We start from the raw sequence: 26,524 nt of genomic DNA, 5'->3' as shown, positions 1-26,524 counted from the left end.
CGTTAGAACGGATAAGAGAACGTTTTTATTGGAAAAATATGAGGGACGAGGTTAGGCAGTACGTAAAGACATGCGAAACATGTCAAAAGAGAAAATTGACGCGTGTAAAAACCAAAATGCCAATGAAAATAACTGACACCCCTATCAGGGCGTTCGAAAAAGTTCAAATTGACATAGTCGGACCCTTACCTACAACAGAATCCGGGAACACGTACATATTGACCTGGCAGGATAACCTAAGTAAATATTCAGGTGCTGTCCCGCTCTCAAACATAGACTCCCCTCACATCGCTGTGGCATTAGTCGAAGGGCTGATCTGTATATTTGGTTGTCCAGAAGTAATCCATACAGATCAAGGTGCTCAATTCATGAGTAAAATCATGGACAATATCGCGAAATTGTTCAAAATTCGCAAAATTCGCTCAACTGCTTATCATCCGCAATCCCTCGGCTCCCTAGAAAGAAGTCATCATACATTAGTAGAATACTTACGTTCGTATGCCGAGCGCTCCGATTGGGACCGATGGTTGCCATATGCTGTATTTTCCTTCAACACCTCGGTCCATGAATCCACGGGTTTGACACCCCACGAAATCGTATTTGGAAGGAAGGCTCGCTTTCCATCCGAATTTGCCGACGAGAAAATCCCTCTAACATATATTCAACTTGTAGACGAACTCCTGAATAGAATAGTGGAAACGGAGTCCCTCGCAACAGCTCGCCTTGAAGCTGCAAAGGTGCGCTGTAAAAAATATTACGATAGAAAAATTAATGAACGTAATTTCGAAATCGGACAATATGTTTATGTTCTCGAAGGAATCAGGAATGACAAATTCGACGACCACTATGCAGGGCCTTTTAAAATCACGCGCGTATTAGATAACCTTAATGTAGAAATACAAATTACACCAAAACAAACGAAAATTATTCACGTAAATAGAATCAAACATGCATTTTTAAGGTACGTCTAAAATTCACTTCAAAAAAAATTTTTATGCATATACGTGTATTTATGTTAAATGTCGAATATAGGAAAATCATCAATTATGAAAGACATATAGGTATATAAAAGGACTTACAAATTTAGAGGTTCAAAGCTAAATTTATAAACAAGTGAGGTTATAAACATGTTTCAAAATCGTTTTAGCATATTGAAATTATGTACATACCTTGCTTCCCGGGATTTAACAAATAAATTAACATTTTTATAAAAATCCGATTTTCAATCCAATATTCCTCCAATTATTGTGCCAAATAATAATAAACACTACAAATCCTTCCCTTGTTTACTGCGTCATATATATATTCTATCGAACAGCTGTCAAGCGTCAACCACAAAACACATACAACATAGACTCGAAAACATCGGAACGCTCTCGTTTAAAGAGCATCCACAACGGCGTAGAAATAATTTGTATCGGATTCTCTTTTTCAAAACACATAAAGCTATAGCTTTATGTATCACGTATACGTGAACAAATCTTTGATGGTAATTAATAACATTATTTTTATTTTTTATTTTTTTGAAAAAGACACATTCAAAAGATGTGCCTTTTTATTAAGGGGAGAAGTGTAACGAGCGCATAAGATTCGCGGATTCGCCGTTAAAAACAGCACTATCGAGGCGAATGAAAGCGCGGCAAAAGTTTAAATAAAGAATACAGAAACAAATAATAATAAAATGATCCTTTATATTCTGATTGGCAAACAATTACGCGTTGGACAATTTGACTATAGAAATGAATATAAAATAAAATATTATTAGATATGTTCCTTCTCTCTTTCGTTTTTTATATAGAAACTAAAACAGAGAAAAATGCGAGAACATGTGCAAGCAGAAATGGGGAAAACCAGTTTTTATCTCATCTCTTGAATTTGTTATTTTAGGCTAGCTAGAAGGAATGGTATGAAATCGTCGGGTTGCAAATCCTTTTTATAACTTTATAGAAATTGAAATTGAACTAGAAAGCAATAAATAGAGTAAAAACCCAAACCCTGCAGTAAAAGTAGTAAAACTTAAAATAACAGCAATGGTCAATCTCGGATCGCCCCTTTTTACGAACAAAGGCCTAAACATCTGGGTCATAAACTTGAACTTAGTCCTTTTCGCTTAAAGAGTCACTTAAAAGAAATAAAAACTATAAAATGTTAAAAAAAAGGGAATTGCAACCTATCCAATTAATTATCGAAACTCGATGAGTATCACATCAATCTTAAATTGAACCTTTGAATATCAACATTTAACATTTTCTCATTAACTTAAATTTAATATTAATTAATTACCTTTTAATATGTAACTCAACATTAATGAAACAAACTTGGTAAATTTAATCATTCTATCAAATCAAAATTTCGTAGCGATAAATTGAATTCATATAATTCTATAGATAAATCAAGATTAATTAAATATAATAAACTTCTAGAAATTCTAGATTAAGAATGAGAGTTTAATTGAACGATTGTTGCAAGTGCGATGTATGATTGTTGCTAGTGAGGGATTTCTTAAAAGAAACACGAAGGTCTCCTTACATTTATTAATTCAAGAAGAAACAAAGATAGAGATATAGATAGAGAGATGCAAATTCAAAAATCTTTATAAATTTAATGTTACTATTATTAATATTAAGAACAATCTAATTTTAATCATTGTAATATGTTTAAACTTTTTTTTTTTTTTTTTTTTTTTTTGCTTAGGGAATTTTGGGAAATCTGTTTACAGATACCTTGGATTCCGCACTCCAAGGTTATGTGGGGTTGGTAAAATAAAAAAAAAGGGAATTTAAAAAAAAGGATAAATAAATAAATGTTATAATAAATTTAATAAACTGGCGACCTACTACCAGCCCGACCCACTAAAACCCGTAACCCTTCTTTTGGAGCCCTTTACCCTCCCTCGGAACTGTCGTAAGACTTTAGCCTTCGAGGGAGGCGCTCCAACTCTATCGCTGCTGCGACTTTGTTCTGTGTCTGCGGTTCTCCTGCGTCAATAGTTAAAAAAATTTAAAACTATTTCAATATAAAAGCGGAATTAACAGCACAACAACAATAAAAAACAAAAATTTTAAGAAGTTTAAAAAGTCAAAAGATAAAATTATAAACGGATATATAAAAAAAAATAAAAATAAACGCGTATAAAATATTGAAAACATAAAATTGTACAAAGATGAATAAAAAAAACAAAACAAATTAAAAAAAATGTATAGGGACAAATAAATCACAAAATAAATTAATAAAAAACAAACAAACAAATTAAAAGCTGTTTAAATTACGCTTTTTGGCGGCCGTCGAGATCCTTCCTCGACATAACCGAGATTATGAAGTTCTCGACTTGCCGCCAATTCTCCTCTGACTGGGTCATCAGCGATACCATGTTCTCCGGTGTAACTTGACTGTATACACCTTCGAACATGGCCTGCCTCTCCAAGTCCCATTTCTTGCATGAGAAGAGGGTGTGCTCCGCGTTGTCCTCAGGGAACTGGCAATATGCACACACCTCGTCCTCGCGTAATTTAAAGCGACACAGGTACGAGTTAAAACACCCGTGACCTGTGAGCGCCTGAGTCATATAATAGGAAACCTGACCGTGTTTCCTATTTATCCAGGTAGCGAGTGCCGGGATAAGGCGATAAGTCCATCGACCTTTTTCCTCACCATCCCATCTTTCTTGCCATCTTTCTATGAGCCTGTGCCTCGCTTCTTTGCGGATCAGGCCCTTGCTTGGTCTTAATTCCTCATTCAAGGAACTGCTTTCTTTAGAAAAGAGAAACATTTCTTCCCTTTCCCTCGCCAAAAGATCTGCTGGCGGGACACTTGCAAGGACCTGCACAGCACTCGTAGATACCGTCTTATATGCAGAGATGATACGCGTTGTTATCGATCTCTGCGCAGACAGTATCTTTTCACAGATGGTAACACATCTTTTACTCCTCAGGGATGGGGCCCACGCTGGTGCTGCATAGAGCATTTTAGCGTGGGCGACACTCGCCACCAGTCTTCTTTTTTGTTCACGGGGTCCGCCAACATTTGGCATTAACCGTGAAAGATTAGCCGCACACTCGATCGCCTTATTCGACGCCGTAGCCATGTGGTGGTGGAAGTTTAACCTTCCATCCAACTCCACACCAAGGTATTTAATTTGTTTACTCCACTTGACCTCGAATCCGTCTATGACGATTCGTGGGAGCTCATAACCACGTCTGTCTGTGACTAGCAGTGCCTCGGTCTTTTCCAGGGCCATTTCAAGACCTCTGGTATCCAGCCAGCTAATATGTTTAAACTTAATTTCTTTTTCAATATTCTTATTGATAAATATACTTATTATATTGGAGACGATTCCAAAAACATTGAGTCGACTCGAACCAGGCAAATTTCCAACCTGAACAGCGCGCGCATACCTAGAGTAGAAAAAGTGGAAGTGTCGGGGCCCGCGTGGGCAGCCGGTACAGGTAGTACGATTTTGGGACTTGTCGTGAACGGTCATACGAAGTCTTTTGTATTTTAACGCTAGTTTAATTCCCAGCAGAAAAATAAACTGTTCCATACAAGTCAAAATAATTTTATTTTAATTACATTTTATTTCTACTGACCTTTTTACTCCTTTCTCATATTTTCTTCTAAATTTTAAATATCAAATTTGAAGATAATTTAATTTGAAAGTTGCCGCCGGATTTGCACGCGAGAGGATCTCATCGATGGGTTGGGTTTCTATACCCTTTGTTGTGTAACGAATCCAATATTTTTAAAGATTTGAAAATACCAAGAGTTTCGCGCCTAAAGACTGAGTTGCGCGTTACAATTTTCAAGAGAATTTCGCTCAAGTTTAAAATATTATTTTTCTATTCAAAATTTTCACCATCTACATTTCTCGAATTCTCGAGTCTATAGTGTTAAGTATTCAAAAATAGTGTGTAGAGTAGATATTACTTCATTTCAAAATATTTTTAATTACATAGTGACAGTAAATAAAAATAAATAAATAAAAATTCACTTTAAATAAAAAAAAAAAAAATTCTGTAATGGTCTGGAATATTCCATTCACATTCCTGGAATATTCCATTGGAACATTAGGAACATTCCTGTGGAATATTCCATCTAAGGGATCGACTACGGAATTTTATTTCTGCTTTCACTTTCATTTTCACTTTCACTTTGATAAATATTTATTTTGACATTCACTTTCAATTTGAAAGATTTTATTTTTACTTTTATTTTGACAGATACTTATTTTTACTTTAACTCTATAACTCATTTTCACTTTAATTTTCTCTTTTAGATTTTTATTCTAACTTTAAATTTCACTTTCATTTTGATAGAATTTATTTTTACTTATAATTAAACAGTATTTTATTTTCACATTCACTTTAATAGAATATTAGTTTCATTCTCATTTTCACGTTGACATATTTTTAATTTCACTCTTATTTTCACTTTAACATATTTTCATTTTTACTTTTATTTTCACTTTCATAGATTTTTATTTTCCTTTTGTTTTAAAGCGAAAGTGAATATAAAAATCTTTCTATTCATAGATTTTTATTTTTACATTCATTTTGGCTTTCACTTTGATAGATTTTTTTCCTTTTATTTTCACTATTACTTTGATGAAAAGTGAAAATAAAAATCAGTCAAAGTGAAAATGAAAATGTAAATAAAAATATTAGAAAGTGAAAATGAAAGTGTAAATTGTAAAAATATAAAAAAGTGAAAATGAGAGTGAAAATAAAATACTGTTAAGTAAATGTGCGTGAGTGTAAAAAAATTAATATAAAAATAAATTTTATTAAAGTAAAAAATAAAAATGAAAATAAAATTCTATCGAAGTGAAAATGAAAGTGAAAATAAAAATCGATCAAAATTAAAATGAAAATTTAAAAAAAAATGAAATTTAAATGTCCTGATTATATAAATGTTTATTTATTCTAAACATTTAAACCTTTACACAAGTTTTAGTAAATTTTGCATTTAGCTTCAAGTTATTGAATAGAAATAACAATAAAAAATAGAAAAAACAGACGATCTGAAATTATGAATGTTTAATTTATTGATAGGTAGAATTTTTTTGACGCATATTATATTGAAGAATATTGATACATGTCTTGTATAAATAAGATTTAAAAATTTGTTTTATTTTATTTTCATGTCATTTCTGTTAAATATATAAATTTGAATGTCGAAAAGTTTCGTTCTGTCGGTTCGCTTCGTAAAATGTGAATATACTCATAACTCAATAACGGCCAGATGGTTCCTTTTCTGGTGAAGGTCCACATGTGTCATACATATTTATGTTTCGTACATACATATTATATATGTATATATATATATACTGAAACAATAATTCTACTCTCTGTCTAGAAGGATATTCACATATACAAAAGAAACAAGAGTCCTCTTCTTTTATTAACAATTTTAAATAAATTCAAATATTCTATTCCTATACTTTTTAAATTAAATTTTAAATTTCTATACTATTATGTACAATTTTCTGTTCTTATGGTTTATTAGCAACAAAATAAAGAAATATTCCATTCAAATTCCTGGAATATTTCAAATTGATAAATAAAATAAAACAAATCTTGCAATATTTTGTTGCAACATTGAGAATGTTTCATAAAAATATTCCACTCACATTTCAAAAATTTACCAAAGGATAAATTTTCCATTTGGAATTTCATCAGACAATTTAATATTCCTGGAATATAAAAGGAATATTCATTGTGATTCATTTTTACTTTGGCAGATTTTTATTTTGACTTTCTATCAAAGTAAAAGTGAAAGTGAAAATAAAAGCTATGACAGTAACGGGGAAAATAAAAAGAAAAAAAGTAAAAATGAAAATATGTTAAAGTGAAAATAAAAGTGAAATTAAAAATAAATTCTATCAAATTAAAAGTAAAATTTAAAGTAAGAATAAAAATCAATCAAAATAATAGAGAAAATTAAAAATGAGAGTGAAATTCATAGTGAAAATAAAATTTTTGAATTTTTAGACAATAAAGGAAAAAAATTTTACTTAAAAACATGTTCTGTTATATTTATTTACGAATTTCTTTTAATTATAAAATTATTCAAAAACATCAATAACTTATTTTTTAAATAAATATTTAATAATTAGTATTTTTCCATAGGAATTAAAATTATCAAAAATTTCAAATTCAAACTTTTTTATAATAATTCAAGATGACCGAGTGATAAAATCATTATTTTATATTATAAGAATATTTTTACTGTAACTTCTTCAAAATTATTTTCATGATTTCAATTAAATTATTATTTTCTAGAATTTATTATTAACTAAAATTCTTCTTTGAACAAACTATTTTTAATAATTTGTTGAAGAAGTTCTTTGAGAATTTTCAAATATTTTACAAACTTTTCAAAATTCAATTATTTCTAAAAATTCACGCTATAAAGCTTTTAATATTCAATTATTATCTAAAACTGAAAATAAAATTAATTTTTAAATTAATTTTTATTAAAAAATTCGACGAGAAATAAATTATTTAAATTTATTCAATAATTCAATTTTTCTCCAAATTCAATTCTCATAAAGAATTTTATCATCAAATTTTTAAATAATTAAATTGTTTCGACGAATTTTAATAGAATTTTGCAGAATAATTGAATTCTTGCCAAGAATTGTAATACATTTTTCAATAATAATTGAATATCTGCGAAGAAAATTATGAAAAGTTTAGAAAATAATTGAATTTCTGCGAAGAGGTTAATGAAGTGTTTAAAAATAATTAAATCATGTTAAAAATTTTATTTTTGAAAAAAATTGAATTTCTTCGAAAAATTTTGATATTTATAATGAAAATTAAATTTTTGACAAGAATTGTATTACAATTTTTAAAAATAATTGAATTTCTTCAATTTTGTAAAAAAAATTTTAAATAATTTGAACACCTAATAAGAATTTTGCTTATTATCAAAACAATTCGATTCCTACGAAGAATTTTGTTATTTATCATTATAATTGAATTCTTGTCCAGAACTGTATTAAAAAGTTTTGAAAATAATAGAATTTTTGCAAAGAATTTTATGATAATTTTTGAAAATTATTGAATTCCTGATAAAAATTTTGTTATTTTTGAAAATAATTGAACTTCTGGGAAGAATTTAAAAAAAAAAAATTTTAAATAAATGAATTCCTGTGAAATTTTTATTGTTAATGTTTATAAATTTTTAAATAATTCAATTCTTTTGACGAATTTTAATAAAATTTTTAAGAATAATTACATTTTTCAATGAATTTGATTAAAATTATTAAATATAATTGAAATTCTGCAATGAGTTTTATTTATGAATATAATTGAATTCTTAAAAAAAATTTTATTATTTATAAAAATAATTTAATCCCAAAAAAAGAATTATATTTTTTTATAAAAATAATTGAATTATTGCAAAGAAATTTATAAAAAATTTGTAAATAATTTAATTCATCTGAAATTTTCGTCATTTATGAAAATAATTAAATGTTTTTGTAGTATTTTATCAACATTTTTTTGAAATAATTGAATTATTGCGAAGAAATTTATAAAAAAAATTATAAATAAATTGAATTCCTCTAAAATTTTTATTATTTATGAAAATAATTAAATGTTTGCGTAGAATTTCATCAAAAATTTTATTTAAATAATCGAATTCTGTTGAAAAATTTTATTAAAATAGTAGATATTGAAAATCATTGAATTGTGGAAAATTTTTTATAATAATTGAAATTTTTACCAAGAATTTTATTAAAATTCTTGAAAATAATTGAATTTCAGAGAAGAATTTTATTATTTATAACGATAATTGAAATTTTGATGAGAATTTTTAAAACTTTTTGAATATAATTGAATTTCTGGTAAGAATTTAATTACTTTCGAAAACAGTATATTTTCTGCAATCATTTTTAACTTCTCCAAATTTCAATTTTTTTTAGAAATTTTAACTAAAATTCTTCTATAAATCGATTATTTTTAATAATTAATTTAAATATTAAGAAGTTTATTTTAATATATTTAAAAAATGTACTAATTTCAGAAGAATTTGAACTACTAGAATTTTTCAAAGTTGTTTAAAATTTCTAAATAAATTCATTCAAAATTGAAATTTTCTAAAATTTCTAATTAAATTCATTCAAAATTGATATTTTCTAAAATTTCAAATTAAATTCATTCAAAATTGAAATTTTCTAAAATTTTAAATTAAATTCATTCGAAATTGAAATTTTCTAAAATTTCTAATTAAATTCATTCAAAATTGAAATTTACTAAAATTTCAGATTAAAACAGTTTGAAGTTCATCTATTTGTGAAAATTGTAAACGCAACTCTTTGAAAATTGAAATATTTAAATAAAATTGATAATTAAATAATTTATAAGTAATAATTTTATGATAGTTGTTCAAGAATTAAGTTATTTGTTCAAAATTAAATTATTGTCAGAAATAGAAAAATGTGAAGATTTTTTTTTATTAAAATTCGTGGCAATTTCATAATATTTATGAGGTAAACAAAAAAGACCAAAATTCAGAATTTTCTTATAAATTCTAAAAATTAAATTTTTTTCAGTACTTTAAAAAAAAATCCCTGATTTTTCCCTGAATCCCCTGCCTCAGAATGTATTATTATTTTAGTTATAATAATATTAAAATTATATTCAAATTTATATATTTTATTTTTATGAAAAAAAATATATTCCCATTTATATTTTATTTTTATGAAAAAAAATTAGAATAAAAATTTTTTTTTCATAAATAAATAATTTATTTAAAATATTTAAAATAATTTATGTTTAAAATTGCTAATTTTATTTAAAAACAGGAAGGAATAAGAAGTTAGCCGCGCGAATTGTTGTTAGTTAAAAATATTTAGAAATTAAGTTACCAATTTAAGATCCCATTAGAATCTACTCCCATTATTCTTCTATTCGTTTCAGTTGCGGAAAAAGAGTGAGATTTTCCCCAAGAAGGATTTTCAGCTTGGTTTTATGGGACATGAAGAGATTGAAGGCGCTTACAAGCACCCAATCCTCCTTCTCTTTATTCCGATTTGGGTCCTCTGTCTTTTTTTTTTTTTTTTTTTTTTTTCTTTACCATTTTTACCAATAGCAATCGTGGCAAATCAATTTGAATAAAAATGTATGTATTGGAGAAGAGCAATAAAAATGGAATAGATTCGTTGGTTCGTGGAGTTGGCTGTTAAAGGGGTGGTGAATCCATCAAGAGAGATCAAGAGAGTCGTCCATATCAAAATACACACGCATATACAAAAATACACACACTCACACACATATACTGTAAAATAGTGCAAATCCCACACTCCACTTCTTATTCTCCTTCTCTCATGACGTACGTCTGCGCTACCTAGACATACCCCCTAATAGAACCGGGAAGCACTGAAAATGTTGAATATACTTTACACACATCCCTTCAAGTGAACTGGGATTGTCGAATTGTTGCCTTCAAATTTATTCCTCCAGCCATTTTCACATTTTCTCATTCCATCTTTTTTTTTTTTTTTTTAAAACTTTAAGACCTCTCCCCACTTTTTTTGGTATAGCGAGAGAAAACGAACCAAGCAAGTTCTTTTTTTCATTTTCTTCTTTCTTTTTTTTGGCAATGAAATATACGATTTTACGATGTCATAGATGAAACACACCGGTCAAATCTCTCGAGTCGCTAGGTAACGAATGATCCTTAAAAAAAGGAATGTCGTTGTAAAAAAATATTTTATGAAGAGGGTTCTGCAAATTTTCACCGAATGTAAGAATTGCCGTAATTAAATGTAAATTTGCTGGTTTAATATTTGTCGTAAAGAAAATAATTAAGATTTACGAAAAGATTCAAGTATTTAAAACAAGTTCGGGAACATTATATATGATTTTTAAACGCCTTTCACTTTCACTTTAATTTTACTCTGTGATTGATTTTAATTTTCACATTCATTTTCATCTTAATTTATAATTAATAATAATTATATTTTTTATAATTAATAAAAATTATATTCTTTCTTTTACTTTCACATTCATTTTCATTTTCACTTTAACATTAATTTTCATTTTTATTTTCACTTTAACATACATTTTAATTTTAATTTTCACTTTTACTTTCACTTTTATAAATTTCCACGTTTTTTCACTTTTACTTTTACTATGACAGTTTTTCAGTTTTTACTTTCACTTTTACTTTCACTCTGGTAGATTTTTATTTTTACTTTTATTTTCACTTTCACTCTTATAGATTTTAAATTTCACTTTTACATTCACTTCGATTGATTTGCAATTTTCTCTTTCATTTTCCCTTACAAAATGAAGATGAAATTAATAAAATCTTTCAAACTGAAAGTAAAAGTCAAGTAAAAATGAAAGTAAAGAGATATTTAAAAGTGAAAATAAAAGTGAAAATGTAAATCTGTAAATATTACAAAGAGAAAATCAGCTTGTATTAAAATAAAAATTTAAAAACTGTTAAAGTGAATGTGAAAATGAAAATGAATATTTGTCAGATTGAGGTAAAAGTGGAAACTTCTAAAAATAAAAATTACTTTCACTTCACTTTCAACCCACTTCTACGCCTTTTTCACTTTATTTTCATATCGCTTTTAGTTCATTTTCATTCCACATTAACTTTACTTTCACACTACTTTCAATCTATTTTCACTACACTTCACATTACTTTCACTTCACTTTCACTTTATTTTCACTCCACTTTCATTTTATTGGATGTCCTCAAGGTTTTCTGCGACAAAATAAATTCCATTCTATTCACTATACCTGCATTTTCATTTCATTTTCACTTCTCTTTATTTTCATTTACATTGAAGTGAAAATAAATTTAAAGTGGTGTAAAAGTAAAGTGAAAGTGTAGAAAAAAAGTAAAAGCGTAGTGAAAATAAATTTAATTTTCATTGAAGTGAAATAAAATGAAAGTGGAGTGAATAATGTGAAATTAAGTGAAAGTGTAGAAAAAATTAAGTTAAAATGGAGTGAAAATAGAGTAAAATTGAAGTAAAAGTAAAGTTAAAATGCAGTGAAAGTAAATATTTCCATTAAAGGGATAAAAGTGGAGTGAAAATAAATTTCATTTTTATTGAAGTGAAAATGAGGTGACAGTGAGTGAAGTGAAAAAAAGTGAAATTAACTGAAAGTGGAGAAAAATGTAGTTAAAAAAAAATAAAAAATTTAGTGAAAATAGAGTAAAAGTGGAGTAAAATTAAAGTGAAAGTGAGATGAAAGTAAAATGAAAGTGTAGTGAAAGTAAAGTGGAATTAATTGAAAGTGGGGAAAAATGAAGTGAAAATAAATTTCATTTTTATTGAAGTGAAAATGAGGTGACAGTGAGTGGAATGAAAAAAGTGAAATTAACTGAAAGTGGAGAAAAATGTAGTTCAAAGAAGAGAAAAAAATTTAGTGAAAATAGAGTAAAAGTGGAGTAAAAGTAAAGTGAAAGTGAGATGAAAGTAAAATGAAAGTGTAGTGAGAGTAAAGTGGAATTAATTGAAAGTGGAGAAAAATGAAGTAAAAATGAATTTCATTTTAATTGAAGTGAAAATCAGGTGACAGTGGAGTGAAAAAAGTGAAATTAAGTGAAAGTGGAGAAAAATGTAGTTGAAAAAGAGAATAAAATTTAGTAAAAACGAAGGGAAATTAGAGTAAAAGTGGAGTAAAATAAAGTCAAAGTAGAAAAAATTGGAGTAAAAGTGGATGAAAATAAATTTTGTTTTCATTGAAGTAAAAATGAAGTGAAAGCGGAGTGAAAGTAAATTTCATTTTTATTGAAGTGAAAGTGAGGTGACAGTGGAGAAAAAAGTCAAATTATGTGAAAGTGGAGAAAAATGTAGTTGAAAAAAGGGAAAAAATTTTAGTGAAAATGAAGGGAAAATAGAGTAAAAGTGGAGTAAAAGTAAAGTCAAAATGGAGAAAAAATGAAGTAAAAGTGGATAAAAATAAATTTTATTTTCATTGAAGTGAAAATAAAGTAAAAGTGGAGTGAAAGTAAATTTCATTTTTATTGAAGTGAAAGTGAGGTGACAGTGGAGAAAAAAGTCAAATAAAGTAAAAGTGGAGAAAAATGTAGTTGAAAGAAGAGAAAAATTTTTAGTGAAAATGAAGGGAAAATAGAGTAAAAGTGGAGTAAAAGTAAAGTCAAAATGGATAAAAAATGAAGTAAAAGTGGATAAAAATAAATTTAATTTTCATTGAAGTGAAAATGAAGTGAAAGTGGAGTGAAAGTATATTTTATTTTTATTGAAGTGAAAGTGAGGTGAAAGTGGAGTGAAAAATGTTAAATTAAGTGAAAGTGTAAAACAAATGTAGTTTAAATGGAGTGAAAGTAGAGTAAAATTGGAGTAAAAGTAAAGTTAAAATGCATGTGAAAATTTTTATTTTCACTGAAGTGAAAGTGAAGTGAAAATGAGGTGAAAGTGGAGTTAAAATAAATTTAATTTTTATTGAAGAGAAAATTAGATGACAGTGAAGTGAAAAAAATGAACTGAAGTGAAAGTGGAGAAAATGAAGTTGAAAAAAGAGAAAAAATTTTAATGAAAATGAAGAGAAAATAATGTAAAAGTGAAGTTAAAGTAAAGTGAAAATGCAGTGAAAATTTTTATTTTCACTGAAGTGAATGTGAAGTAAAAATGGGGTGAAAGTGGAGTGAAAGTGAATTTCATTTTTATTGAAGTGAAGATGAGGTGACAGTGGAGTAAAAATGTGAAATTAAGTGAAAGTGGAGAAAAATATAGTTGAAAAAAGAAAAAATATTTTGCGAAAATAGAGTAAAAGTGCTGTAAAAGTAAAGTGAAAGTGGGATGAAAGTAAAATGAAAGTGTAGTGACAGTAGAGTGGAATTAATTGAAAGTAGAGAAAAAATGTAGAAAAACTGTAGTAAACATGAGGTGGAAGTAGAGTGAAAAATGTGAAATTAGGTGAAAGCGTAGAAAGAATGAAGTTAAAATGAAGTGAAAATAGAGTAAAATTGGAGAAAAAGTAAAGTTAAAATGCAGTGAATCTTTTTATTTTCACTGAAGTGAAAATAAGGTGAAAGTGTAGTGATAATAAATTTCATTTTTATTGAAGTGAATATGAGATGACAGTGGAGTGAAAAAAGTGAAATTCAGTGAAAGTGGAGAAAAATGTAGTTGAAAAAAGAGAATAAAATTTAGTAAAAACGAAGGGAAAATAGAGTAAAAGTGGAGTAAAAGTAAATTTAAAATGGCGAAAAAATGGAGAAAAAAGGGATAAAAATAAATTTTATTTTCATTGAAGTGAAAATAAAGTGAAAGTGGAGTAAAAGTAATGTGAAAGTAAAGTGAAAATGGTGTAAAAGTTGAGTGAAAATGAAATGAAAGTAGTTTTAAAAAAGTGAAATTAAATGAAAGTGGAGAAAAATGAAGTGAAAATAGTGAGGTGAAATTGAAGTGAAAGTAGTGTAAAATTAAAGTGAGGTAAAAGTGAAGTGGAAATGATGTGAAAGTGATGTAAAAGTGAAGTGGAAATTATGTGAAAGTGAGGTAAAAGTGAGGTGGAAATGATGTAAAAGTGAAGTTTTCTAATAAAAATTTATCAAAATGAAAGTAAAATGAAAGTGAATATAAAATTCCATCAAAGTAAAAGTAAAAGTAAAAATAAAAATCTGTCAAACTAAAAGTAAAAACAAAAGAGAAAATAAATGCTAAATTCAAAATGAAATTACATAATCGACCCCTAATTATTATTTATTAATGATTCGTCATAATATGTAAAGAATAGCTCTTTATTTAGTTTTTCAAAGGATATTCCTTTTGTAAATTAGTGAGTTTAAAAACAGTAAGAGAACCAATAAAATTGTTGACTTAGGATATATTAATGAATTTGGACAAGATTCAAACGGTAATGATGAATTTTCTCGAGAGCAACTGTCGTCTTGGAAGTGCTTCGAATTTCGAATGCGATGGGATGAGTGCTCTTGGTGGTCAGCCAGGCCAAAAAGCCGCTTGCCGAACGGTGTCAAATCGGCAATACGAATGAGAGTGGGTGCTCTCCTCTCAAAAGCAGGGAATACCGAGTAGTATTAGATGGCTCAAAGCCAAGAGATTCTTACGGTCTTGCGAACCTCTTTATTCTCCCTCTCTCCTCCTTCATCCTTCCCAATGCCAACCCATCACATCCCTTTCTCAACCAAGAACATACCCCACAGTCTCGACAATATCGCCGCCCTTGCACCAAAACTCTGCCGATATATTACATCGGATTGCATACTTAACGCGATGCCCATTTCAAAAAAGAATCGTCTTCTTCTTCTTCTTCTTTTGCTTCTTCTTCTTCTGCTTCGTCTTCTTCTTTCCAAAGTCTGTTAAACTTTGTCTTTTATGTTTTTCTCAACTTTGTTTCTGGCCGTATAAAATTTTATTCCCTTCAAATCGTTTTCAATATTTTACGTAATTGCTTCGAAACTATGAGAGGGGAGAAAATTAATTTATTACTGGACTCTTATTTTTACATTATAATATTTCACGGCTGAAAAGCTTTCTTTTACGTTTCATCATTTTTCCAATATGTTGAAAAAGTTCTTTAACTCCTTAACTTTAAACCAATTAATATTCCTTAGTATAACCCAATTTCGTGACATTTAGTACAGTTAAGGTTTTTTAAGGTCAGTGATTACGAATTTGGGGTCAGTTTTTGAAAATACAAAATGGCGGATCCAATATGGCGGACGAAAATTCAAAGAGTTATGCTAAGGGCATAAAAATAACAACTCGGGGTTTTCGGAGCTGCTGATTACGAAATTTTTGTCATACTTGTCTATTTTTTTTTTTTAAATTTTTGTTCTTTAATATAATTTTTTTTTACAAATTTTTACATAAAAATTTGCGTTATACTATCAAAATTGGTATAAATTTATTACACTATAAGAATTTTTTGTAAGACAGTAAAACAAATTTTTATGTCGTTCGGCGTTTTAGGAATAAAAAATATAATAACGATTAAATTGCTAAATTCCTATATATATATATGAACTGATTTAAACATGAAACGACTTTACATTTGGCACAATTTTTAATTCAGTCGAGAAGTGAAGTAGAGGAATTTCTAATGAATTGAAATTTTATTCAAGTGAATATTTTTATGACAAAACTGTCACAGTAATGAATTTCTAGTTTACCGATAATTCAACTTTTCGAATTTCCATTTCTTCGAAGTTTTAATATTTATATGTTCCAGGTGGACAATTATATTATTTTACTTCATTTCCAGTTTCAAATTTACTTTCACTCATTTTCAAATTTAATTTCACTTATATTCCCACTTTCAATCATTTTTAATATTAATTTTACTTTTACTCTTGCTTTTACTAAGTTTTTATTTCTATTTCAATTGCACTGGATTTTAATTTCAATTATAATTTGATTTTTATTCTTTTTAATTTAAACTTAATAACAATTTAAATTTTAGTTATACTCCCGCTTTTTCATATTTTTGACTGTAATTTCGCTTTCATTTTCACTTTCACTCATTTTTAATTTTAATTTTAGTTTACTCCCGCTTTCACTCGTTTTTAATCTCAATTTTACTTTTCACTAATTTTTAATTCAATTTAACTTTCACTTTCACTAAATTTTCATGTTTAATTTTTCATGAAATTTCTCACTTTCACTCAAAATATTTTCACTTTTAATTTCACCCAAAAAGTCTCATTGACAATTAAAAAATTTTTCATTTCCCTTCAAAATTTTGTGAGCGGAAATGAGAATTTTTTAGAAAAAATAAAATTTTTTGAGTTAAAACCCATTAACGCCCATGATTAGACAAATGAAAATATCATCAAAATTATGATTGGAAACAGGACTGCGGATCAAATAATGACTTTTGACGTCAAAAATTATTTAAAAAATAATTTGTTTATAAAAATTGTTATAAACAAATGAACAACAGTGACAGTAATTCTAAAGGTTAAATATTTCATACGAACAAATGCAGGCAGAATTTGTTGATTCATAATTTTTTAAATTTAAAAAATATTCTAGTAGTCTTTTCCTTAGAATCGAATGGCACTATAAGTTTTAAAAATGTTATTAATTTTCTCTATTTGTTTATAACAATTTTTATAAACAAATTATTTTTTAAACAATTTTTGACGTCAAAAGTCATTATTTGATCCGCAGTCTTGTTTCCAGTAATAATTTTGCTGAAATTTTTAGTTATCTAATGATGGGCTCAAATAGGTACATGAGAGTGCACTATTTGTTTATAAATTATTTTCAACAAATCGAATACAAATTTTTAAAAAGTCATACATGTTCCTTTAGTAATTTTTCACGTAGAATCGAATGGCGCTATTAGTTTTTAAAATTTTATCAATTTTCTTCATTTGTTTATAACAATTTTTATAAACAAATTATTTTTTAAACAATTTTTGACGTCAAAAGTCATTATTTGATCCGCAGTCCTGTTTCCAATCATAATTTTGATGAAATGTTTAGTTGTGTAATGATGGGCTCAAATAGGTACATGAGAGTGCACTATTTGTTTATAAATTATTTACAACAAATCGAGTGAAAATTTTTAAAAAGTCATACATGTTCCTTTAATAATTTTTCACGTAGAATCGAATGGCGCTATTAGTTTTTAAAATTTTATCAATTTTCTTCATTTGTTTATAACAATTTTTATAAACAAATTATTTTTTAAACAATTTTTGACGTCAAAAGTCATTATTTGATCTGCAGTCCTGTTTCCAATAATAATTTTGATGATATTTTTATTTGTCTAATCGTGGGCTTTAATGGGTTAAGTCAACATTTTTTAAATGAAAGTGAAAATTTCTTGAGTAAAAGTCAAAGTTTTTTTAGTGAAAGTTAACATTTTTTGAATTAAGTCAACATTTTTTAAATGAAAGTGGAAATTTTTTGAGTAAAAGTCAAAGTTTTTTTAGTGAAAGTGAAAATTTTTTGAGTTAAGTCAACATTTTTTAAATGAAAGTGAAAATTTTTTGAGTTAAGTCAACATTTTTTAAATGAAAATGAAAATTTTTTGAGTAAAAGTCAAAGTTTTTTTAGTGAAAGTGAAAATTTTTTTTGAGTATAAGTGAAGGTTATATAAACGCAAAAGTTAAATTTATTGAGAATTAAAATTAGTTTTTTATTTTTTAAATTTATATTTAAATTATCTTGCATTTTTAAGTATAAATAATTTAATGTAAAAGTAAAAGTGTAAACGAACTTATAAATAAGCGAAAGTAAAGATAAATATATAAGTGCGACACTAAAAGTAAAAAAGCGAAAATTTCAATAGAAAAACAGAAAAAATAAAAATGTGTTACAGTGAAATTGAAATTGAGTGAAAAAGTACTTGAAAATAAAATAAAATTGAAAACGAGTGTAAGTGAAAGTGTAAGTAAATTTTCAATTGATAATGAGTTAAAGTAAATATAAAAATACAATAAAAATTAAAAAAAATTGAAATTAAAATTAAAAGAGATGTTAAAATATAATTTTTAAAAAAGTGTTAAAATGAAAGTGAAATTAAAAAACATAAAAGTGGGAGTAAAAATAGAGAAATAACTTCACTTTCACTTCACTTTCACCTCTTTTTCACTCTTACTTTACTTTCACTGTCACCTCAATTTCACTTTCAGTTCACCAGAAATTTTAACAATTATTTTATGAATGAATTAAATTAAAGAGAAAGTAAGGTGAGAGTGAAATTAAACTAAAAATGAAGTGCAAGTGTAAGTGAAAGTGAAGATAAAAGTGAAGTGAAAGTGAAATTGAGATGAGAGTAAAAGTAAGGTAAAAGTGAAATTGAGGAGAGAGTTAAAGTGAAGTGAGAGTGAAGTGAAAGTGAAGTGAATTAAAAGTGAAGTTTCAAAATCGACCCTCAGAACTAAGTCAAGGGTTTTTTAAATATTAGGTAAACATTTTTTGAGAATTTTATGTAAGATAGAGGGGGGTGGTGTTATAAAAATATTCTGAGAGCTTTTTTGGGGAGGGGGTTCAAAAAACTTTAAAAATGTGCTTAAATACTTAAATTGACCCACAGAAGTGAAAGTGAAGTTAAAATTGAGCGTAAGTGAAAGTGAAATAGAAAAATAAAAATGAGTAAAATTGAATTTAAAATTGAAAAAGAGTGAAAGTGAAGTAAAATTAATGAAACAACTCCCAAAGTTGCATTAAAATAATTTTTCTTCTTTTCTACAAAAATGATCTTAGGTGGTTGCTGAAAGACCCTAAAGAAAAAAAATGTTAAAATTTATTAAATTTAAAAAATTGCACTGCGCATTCTGAAATGTTTGAACAGAGGGCAAATAAATTTTTTTTTTTTTGCTATGCAGTCATCTCTTTTTGTAGAAGAAAAAATGTTGGAAGGAGCAGAATTGCTATCATCCAGAAGGAAGAGACTAGGGCGATGGTAGAGGGGTAAAGGGACAAAGTGTAGATTTTTCTGATTAGCCGGCAAAGTTGGACGGGCTGCCGCGCGTGATCGCCCTTCCGAATCAGCCTTTAGATTGGCAGGCCTTTGTCTTATTTTTTAAAGTCAAGACAGTCGACCCTCTTCGTTCGACCATTCACGTCATGCCTCGAGAAATGCACTCGACACCTTCCTTTATCCCCCCCCCCCTTCACACATAAGAGTAGAGGAGAGTTTCAATCGGTGTCGTTCAATCGGACTCTGGCCACTCCGTGAGTTGCTTACCACCTACAAATATCACAATTACTATATTGCCCCTTCAGTCGCATAGAATCACAATTTTTCTTTTCTATTCCTTTAAATCAACGAGAATTTCTCAAAAGAATATATTTTGTGAATTAAAGTTTTTTTTTACTTTTTTTTTAAAAAACTCATTCATTTTTTGTTTTGAATTTCACTTTTGCAATAATTATTTCTGTTTCACTTTTGACAAAATTAATTTTGGCAAAAGTGAAAGCGAAAATGAAAGTGAAATTATGCATTCAGTGATTTTGACTCTGAAACTTCACTTCGACTTTCACTTTCACTTTCATATTTCTTCGAACAATTTTCCTTACTTTCAAAAATATTTGAACTGATAAGCATTTTCACCTTCAAATTTATTACTTTGGGGTAATTTTCTAATTTCCTTCTACATTGACTTTTCTCTTTATTTTCACTTTCACTTTGATATATTCTTATTTTCACTTGCACTTTCTCTTTCATTGACTTTCACTTCCACTTTCATTTCGATAGATTTTTTTTTACTTTCGTTTTTACTTTTATTTTCACTTTCATTGATTCTTATCCTCCTTTTTATTTTCTCTTTGACAGATTCTTATTTTTACTTTTATTTTCACTTTGGCAAACTTTTTTCTCTATTTTCATTTTTACTTTAATATCTATCAAAGGAAAAGTGAAGACATATGTTAGAAGAAGAATCTATCAAAGTGAGAATGTGAGAGGAAATAAAAATAATAATCTGACAAATTGAGAGTCAAGTTAAAAATTTATCAGAGTGAAAATAAAAAACTACTAAAGTGAAAGTGAAAATGAAGATGAATATAAATATAAATATTTGTCAAAGTGAAAGTATAAATGTAAATAAAAATGTGATTCAACATTCACTTCATTTTTACTTCACTTTTACTCCATTTTCACTTCACTCTTAAACCACTTTTACTTCACCTTTACTTCACTTTTACTCCATTTTAACCCAATTTTTAATTTTACTACATTTTATTTTACTTTTACATTATTTTCACTTCACTTTTATTCCACTTTCACTCAATATTCACTTCACTTTCACTCAAAATTTACTAGAATCTCATTTCACGTTCACTTCACTTTTTCTTTAGTTTCACTCAACTATCACTTAATATTCACTTCACCTCACTTTTCTCTTCACATTTACACTACATTCACTTCACCTTCACTTCACTTTTACGTCATTTTCAACCCATTTTTCATTTTACTTTACTTTTACACTGCTTTTACTTCATTTTAAATCCACTTTCAATTTATTTTTACTTCACTTTTACAGCATTTTCCTGTAATTTTACTCTAATTTTAATTCCACTTTCACTTCACTTTCACTCCATCTTTTCCTTTATTTTTTTTTCAAATTTTTAAATTTACTTCATTTTATTCTACATTTACAATATTTTCATTTCTCTTTCATTTCACTTTCTCTTGATTTTCACTTCACTTTCTGTTAACATTCACTACAGTCTTATTTCACTTTCACTTTTCTTTACTTTCACTTTCACTCTATTTCACTTCTATTTTCAAGTGAAGTGTATATTAAGTAACAGTGGAATGAAAATGATGTAAAAATAGTGTAAAAGTAAAGTAAAATTGAGTAAATAAAGTGAATGTCAAGTGAAAGTGAAGTGAATATTAAATGAAAATTGAGTGAAGGTGAAGTGAAAGTAGTGTAAAAGTAAATTAGAATGGAGTGAAATTAAAAATTTGGTGCAAATAGCGTAAAAGTGAAGGTGAAGTGAAAGTGAAATGAGAGTAGTTAACGTTAAGTGAAAGTAAAGTAAATATTAAATAAAAATAGAGTGAAAGTGAAGTGAAATTAGTGTAAAAGTAAAGTAGAATGGAGTAAAATTAAAAATGGGAAACAATATATCGTAAAAGTGAACTGAAGGTGAAGTGAAAGAGGTGTGAAAATGGTGTAAGAGTGAAATGATAACGGAGTAATAGTAAAAGAGTAATTGGAATAATAATGTTGTAAATGTGAAGTGAAAGTAAAGTGAAAGTAAAGTAAAAGTAAAGTGAAATTAAAGTGAAAGTGAAATGAGAGTGTAGTTAATGTTAAATGTAAGAGAAGTGAATATTACGTGAAAATGGAGTGAAAGTGGAAATAAAGTAAAGTGAATTTAAGGAATTGGCCGTTTGCAGTTCATCATCGTTTCTACTGATAAATAGAAAACGAAATTGACAGAAACTGTCAGAATGAGTGTGTAAATTTAATATGTGAAACTAAAATTAAAATTCTCAATGTAAAAGTAAACAAGACAATAAAAATTAAAGTCAAAAGAAAATTAAATAATCGACTTTGCACACCTACAGAGGCAGAATACCAAGAAACATTTTTTGTTCACCCAACAAAAGCTTGAATATTTCGACCACGATGTGCAAAATATAGATTTTGGCGTAAAGGAGAGGGATGGGGTGGGGGGGAGGGAAATTGACAATAATTAAATTCCCTTTAATGTTGACTATGTATTCTTTGATGAGAAGTGATGTGAATAAATATTGCAGATATTGATCGTATCATCAGTGGGTAGTTTGCTAGTGAGACCTGTGAAATACATGACATTGCAATGCAACGGGGTCGGTCAGGGGTTACATCGATGTAGACATTTTAGGTAGGTTTCTGTAGTCGGGCACACAGTAGCGCGGTTTTGAATCGTTGTCTACTGCTGAACCGCTAATTGATTTAATTGATTTTGCACACGGTACGTCATTATCGATGCGTAGCAAAATTCGATGTGGTGCAGGACGGGCACACATTAAAATCAGCGAACCAGCAGTCGAGTTCGCGCTCAATGGCGCGAGACATCGAGAGAGTAAGAGAGAGAGAGAGTGAGTGAGAGAGAAGAGAGCTAACCAGTAACAGTGGCTTCCCATACTTCTACTTCCTGTTAAAGCTCGATATTAGATTTCAAAACTTCGTAAGAAATTGGAAATATAAAGTTTCTTTTTCATCCAATATTTACGAAGGGAGAAATTTAATAAAAAACTATGCTCTACAGAGATACTTTTTTAGAAAAACTTTTTACACCGTACCTATAGGTATACTTTTTAATTTCATCATTTTAATTCAAGTATATCGCGACTTAATTTTAAGTGTCATCTATTTGGAAATACAATATAAATTATCTAGTGTCATTTTACTGCTTCGAACGATAAAAGACTTCGTGGAGTATCTTCATCTTCACTTTGAAGGTTGATTATGTAATTTAATTTTTACTTTCACTTTCACTTTGACAGATTTCTGCTTTCACTTTCATTTTCACTTTGACAGAATTTTTATTTCACTTTCGCTTTCATTTTTACTTGGACTTGTATTTTTATTTACGTTTACTTTCACCGTAAAACATCTTCGGTTTCAATTAAATTTTATTTTTATCTTCAAAAAGAAAATGAGTCTCAAGAAAATCAACAAGACGAAAATAAAAAATTTCTCAAAGTGTAAATGAAAGTAATAAAAGAAATTCGTCAGAGTCATAGTAAAAATGAAAGTTCTTACTTTGACAGATTTATATTTTCATTTTCTATCAAAGTGAAAGTGAAAATAAAAATTTATCTAATTGACAGTGAAAATGAAAGGGAAAAAATCTATCGAAGTGAAAGTAAAAATAAAATTCTATTAAAGTGAAAATGAAAAAAAGAAAAAAAATGTATCAAAGTGAAAATATAAATGAAAGTAAAAATAAAATTCTATAAAAGTGAGAATGAAAATAAAAGTTAAAAAAGTTTATCAAAGTGAAAGTAGAAATTAATGTAAAAATAAAATTCCATCAAAGTGAAAATGAAAATAAAAATAAAAGGAGAACAAAATTATCAAAGTGAAACTAAAAATGTCAGTAAAAATAAAATTCTAGCAAATTGAAATAATCTATCAAAGAGAAAATGAAAATGAAAGTAAAAGAGAAAATGGAAATGAAAATCTTTCAAAGTGAGAGTAAAAGTGAAAATAAAAGTGAAAATGAAATTTAAAATTAAAGTGAGAAAAAAAATATTTCAAAGTGAAAATGAAAGTGAAAATATTTTCAAAAATTTTAATAAAAATCATGACAAAAATTCAATTATTTTCAAAAATTTTTCTTAGTTCAATGGTTTTCAATATTCTACTATTTTAATAAAATTTCCCAAAAGAATTGCATTATTAAACAAAAGTTTTTATAAAATTCTACACAAACATTCAATTGCTTTCAAAAAAAAAATTTTTACATGAATTCAATTATTTAAAATAGAAAAACCGCTGCCAAGTTGTACATTTTTATAATTTTGGTGTTCATTTCATGAACACTTTGCTTCCTCATAGAAATAAAAAAAATAATTAAAATATAAGAATTACTTTTTATAAAAGGTTTAAAAATCATTAAATCTTGGTCCAAAAAATGTGTTTTTATATATTCTATAAGATGGTAATAATAGTTGAATAATTACACATAAGTTAATAAACAAGAATGTTGAAAAAAATGATATTTTCCACAATTTTTGATTTTTCAAATACCAATAATTTCATAATTTCTGCCCAAATCAGGTTAAAAAATAGGTCAATCGAAACGTTTTTTAATGCTCTTCAAGTTGGTAATAATTTTTTGAAGTTACTTTTACATCATTTAAAAAAATTTTTATAAAAGTCTTATTTTTCAAAATTTTAGATTTTTAAAAGTTTAATATCTCCGGTTAATATGGAAGAAAAATGTTCAATTAGGGCTCAAAAGATGCGTTTAAAAAAACTCTACAAAACTGAATACAAAACAAAACTTCTACATTTTTTAACAAAATCTTTAAAAAAGTCTTATTTTCCAAAATTTTTGATTTTTAAAAGTTTAAGGGGACTTTCTGGTTTAGAATTGACAAAAAAGGAAGGTTTTAAAACTTTTATTGTAAGAACAGTATTAAAGAAATTGTAAAAACTATTTTTGGACATTGTAGCACATTGCGTAGAGAAAATTTAAAAAATATGTTTGAGTGTATTTAGTTCAATTTCATAGCTGTAGGTGTCGTCTTCCAAAAGATACCTTTTTTTTGGTACGTTAGATTCCGGGCAACCTGTAATACATACATTCAAGTTCCAAACGGGAATCTCTTCATAAGGATTTATTCTTGTGCTTAAACCTCAAAAACGATTTTTTTTAAAGGTTTTTTTATTTTATATGTACATTTTTCTCAAAAACTCGCAAAAACGCCGTGTTTTTGGGTCAATTTACCTCCATATAAAAACACAGGCGGTAGAAATATGAGTTTTTAGAGGTTTAGGCACCAGTTTTTTAAATAAAGAATCGAAAAATTTTTGGGATTTCAAAATCGGTTCGGTAGATTTCGAGAAAAGCTCTGTACCAGTTTGAAAAATGAGTTTTCGAGAAAAACGCGTTTAAAGTTTTCATAACATAATTCATTGAGTCATGAATATCAAACAACTTTTTATTACAACAGAACAAATATCCCGCTGTTTTTGGGGTCGCTGATTACGAATTTGATGTCCGTTTTGGAAAATCCAAAATGGCGGATCCAATATGGCGGACGAAAAAATAAAAATTCAACCGGATTTGCTTAAAACTTGCTACTCGGGGGTTAAATCAAAATCCAATTAGAATTTAGGATATATACACTGAAAAAATGCTATTGAATCTAAAGCATATGCTATTGCGAGCTACCAAAAGAAGATAATGTTAAATTAATAGCATATATGAACAATTCGACAGTATTACTTTCAAAATTGATAATGAAGTATTTGATTCAAACGCAATGCTTTAAGATTTTGAACATATCCTATTCATTCAACAATATCTGCTTTTGGCAGCCCGCAATAGCATATCTTTAGATTCTATAGCATTTTTTTCAGTGTATATGTATTTAAAACGTTCCTAGAACGTTAATGTTTTGTGCCTATATTCATAACTAGCAATCTCAAAAGGCCACAAGTAACCATTTTCAACTAAATTTAATTAATTTCTTAATCTTTGTCCGCCATATTAGATCCGCCATTTTGTATTTTCAAAAACTGACATCAAATTCGTAATCAGCGACCCCAAAAACCCCCGAGTAACAAGTTTTAAGCAAATCCGGTTGAATTTTTATTTTTTCGTCCGCCATATTGGATCCGCCATTTTGTATTTTCAAAAACTGACATCAAATTCGTAATCAGCGACCCCAAAAACCCTCGAGTAACATGTTTCAAGCTAATATCAATAAAAGAGGAACACCAAATATGTAAATAAGATAACTGTAGATTGTTGTTGAAATACATACCGTCATAAATATTGTTATAACTTTTGTTTTTGTACATATTTTTTAAAAATCGTTTTGGGACAGTAATTCTATGATACTAAGGAACATTTTTAAGCAAAAAAAAAAAAATCGATTTTTTTGAAATTCTAAACCAGAAAGTCCCCTTAATATCTCCGGTTAATATGGACGAAAAATGTTCAATTAGGGCTCAAAAGATGCGTGTGAAAAAACTCTACAAAACTAAAGAAAAAGATTTATAAGTGTCCTAACATTTTTTTAAGTTATGTCCAAAAAACGTTTTTTTACAAAATGAAAAATGCAAAAAAAAAAAAAATAGGTGAACTTCATGAATCGGGCTGAAAATACTCTCATTTTATGTCCCCCGGGGAGACCTACAATTTAAAAAAAAATTGAGGCCTTTAGCTCTTTCTCGTTCTAAGATATTGAGGCAAATGTAATGTTAGTACACACACACACACACACACACACACACACACACACACACACATCGGGACAAATTTTTAAAATCCGTTTTTTGAACTTCGGAGATCAAAATACGTCAAAATTTTTTTTATTTATTTAGAACATTTATACGGGGAGTTCCTGTGCATATATAAAGTACTAAAGTATTAGGC

General features: G+C 27.6%; 1 protein-coding gene across 1 annotated transcript in view; it reads right to left on the bottom strand.

Annotated features, from left to right (window-relative positions):
• Positions 1-416: 416 nt before the first annotated feature.
• LOC122503376 (E3 ubiquitin-protein ligase MIB1) overlaps positions 417-26,524 on the bottom strand; it is a 744,700-nt gene continuing 718,592 nt past the window's right edge. Inside the window, exon 10 of the mRNA XM_043613883.1 lies at positions 417-742. Coding sequence (XP_043469818.1) covers positions 550-742 — 193 coding nt within the window. The 3' untranslated portion in view covers positions 417-549. The remainder of the gene's footprint in view (positions 743-26,524) is intronic.

The sequence above is a fragment of the Leptopilina heterotoma genome, unplaced genomic scaffold, assembly GCF_015476425.1.
Source record: "Leptopilina heterotoma isolate Lh14 unplaced genomic scaffold, ASM1547642v1 Lhet_26, whole genome shotgun sequence".
NCBI classification, from domain to species: domain Eukaryota; kingdom Metazoa; phylum Arthropoda; class Insecta; order Hymenoptera; family Figitidae; genus Leptopilina; species Leptopilina heterotoma.
Note: the sequence above shows the minus strand (reverse complement) of the source record. Positions and strands in the feature narration are given on the sequence as shown.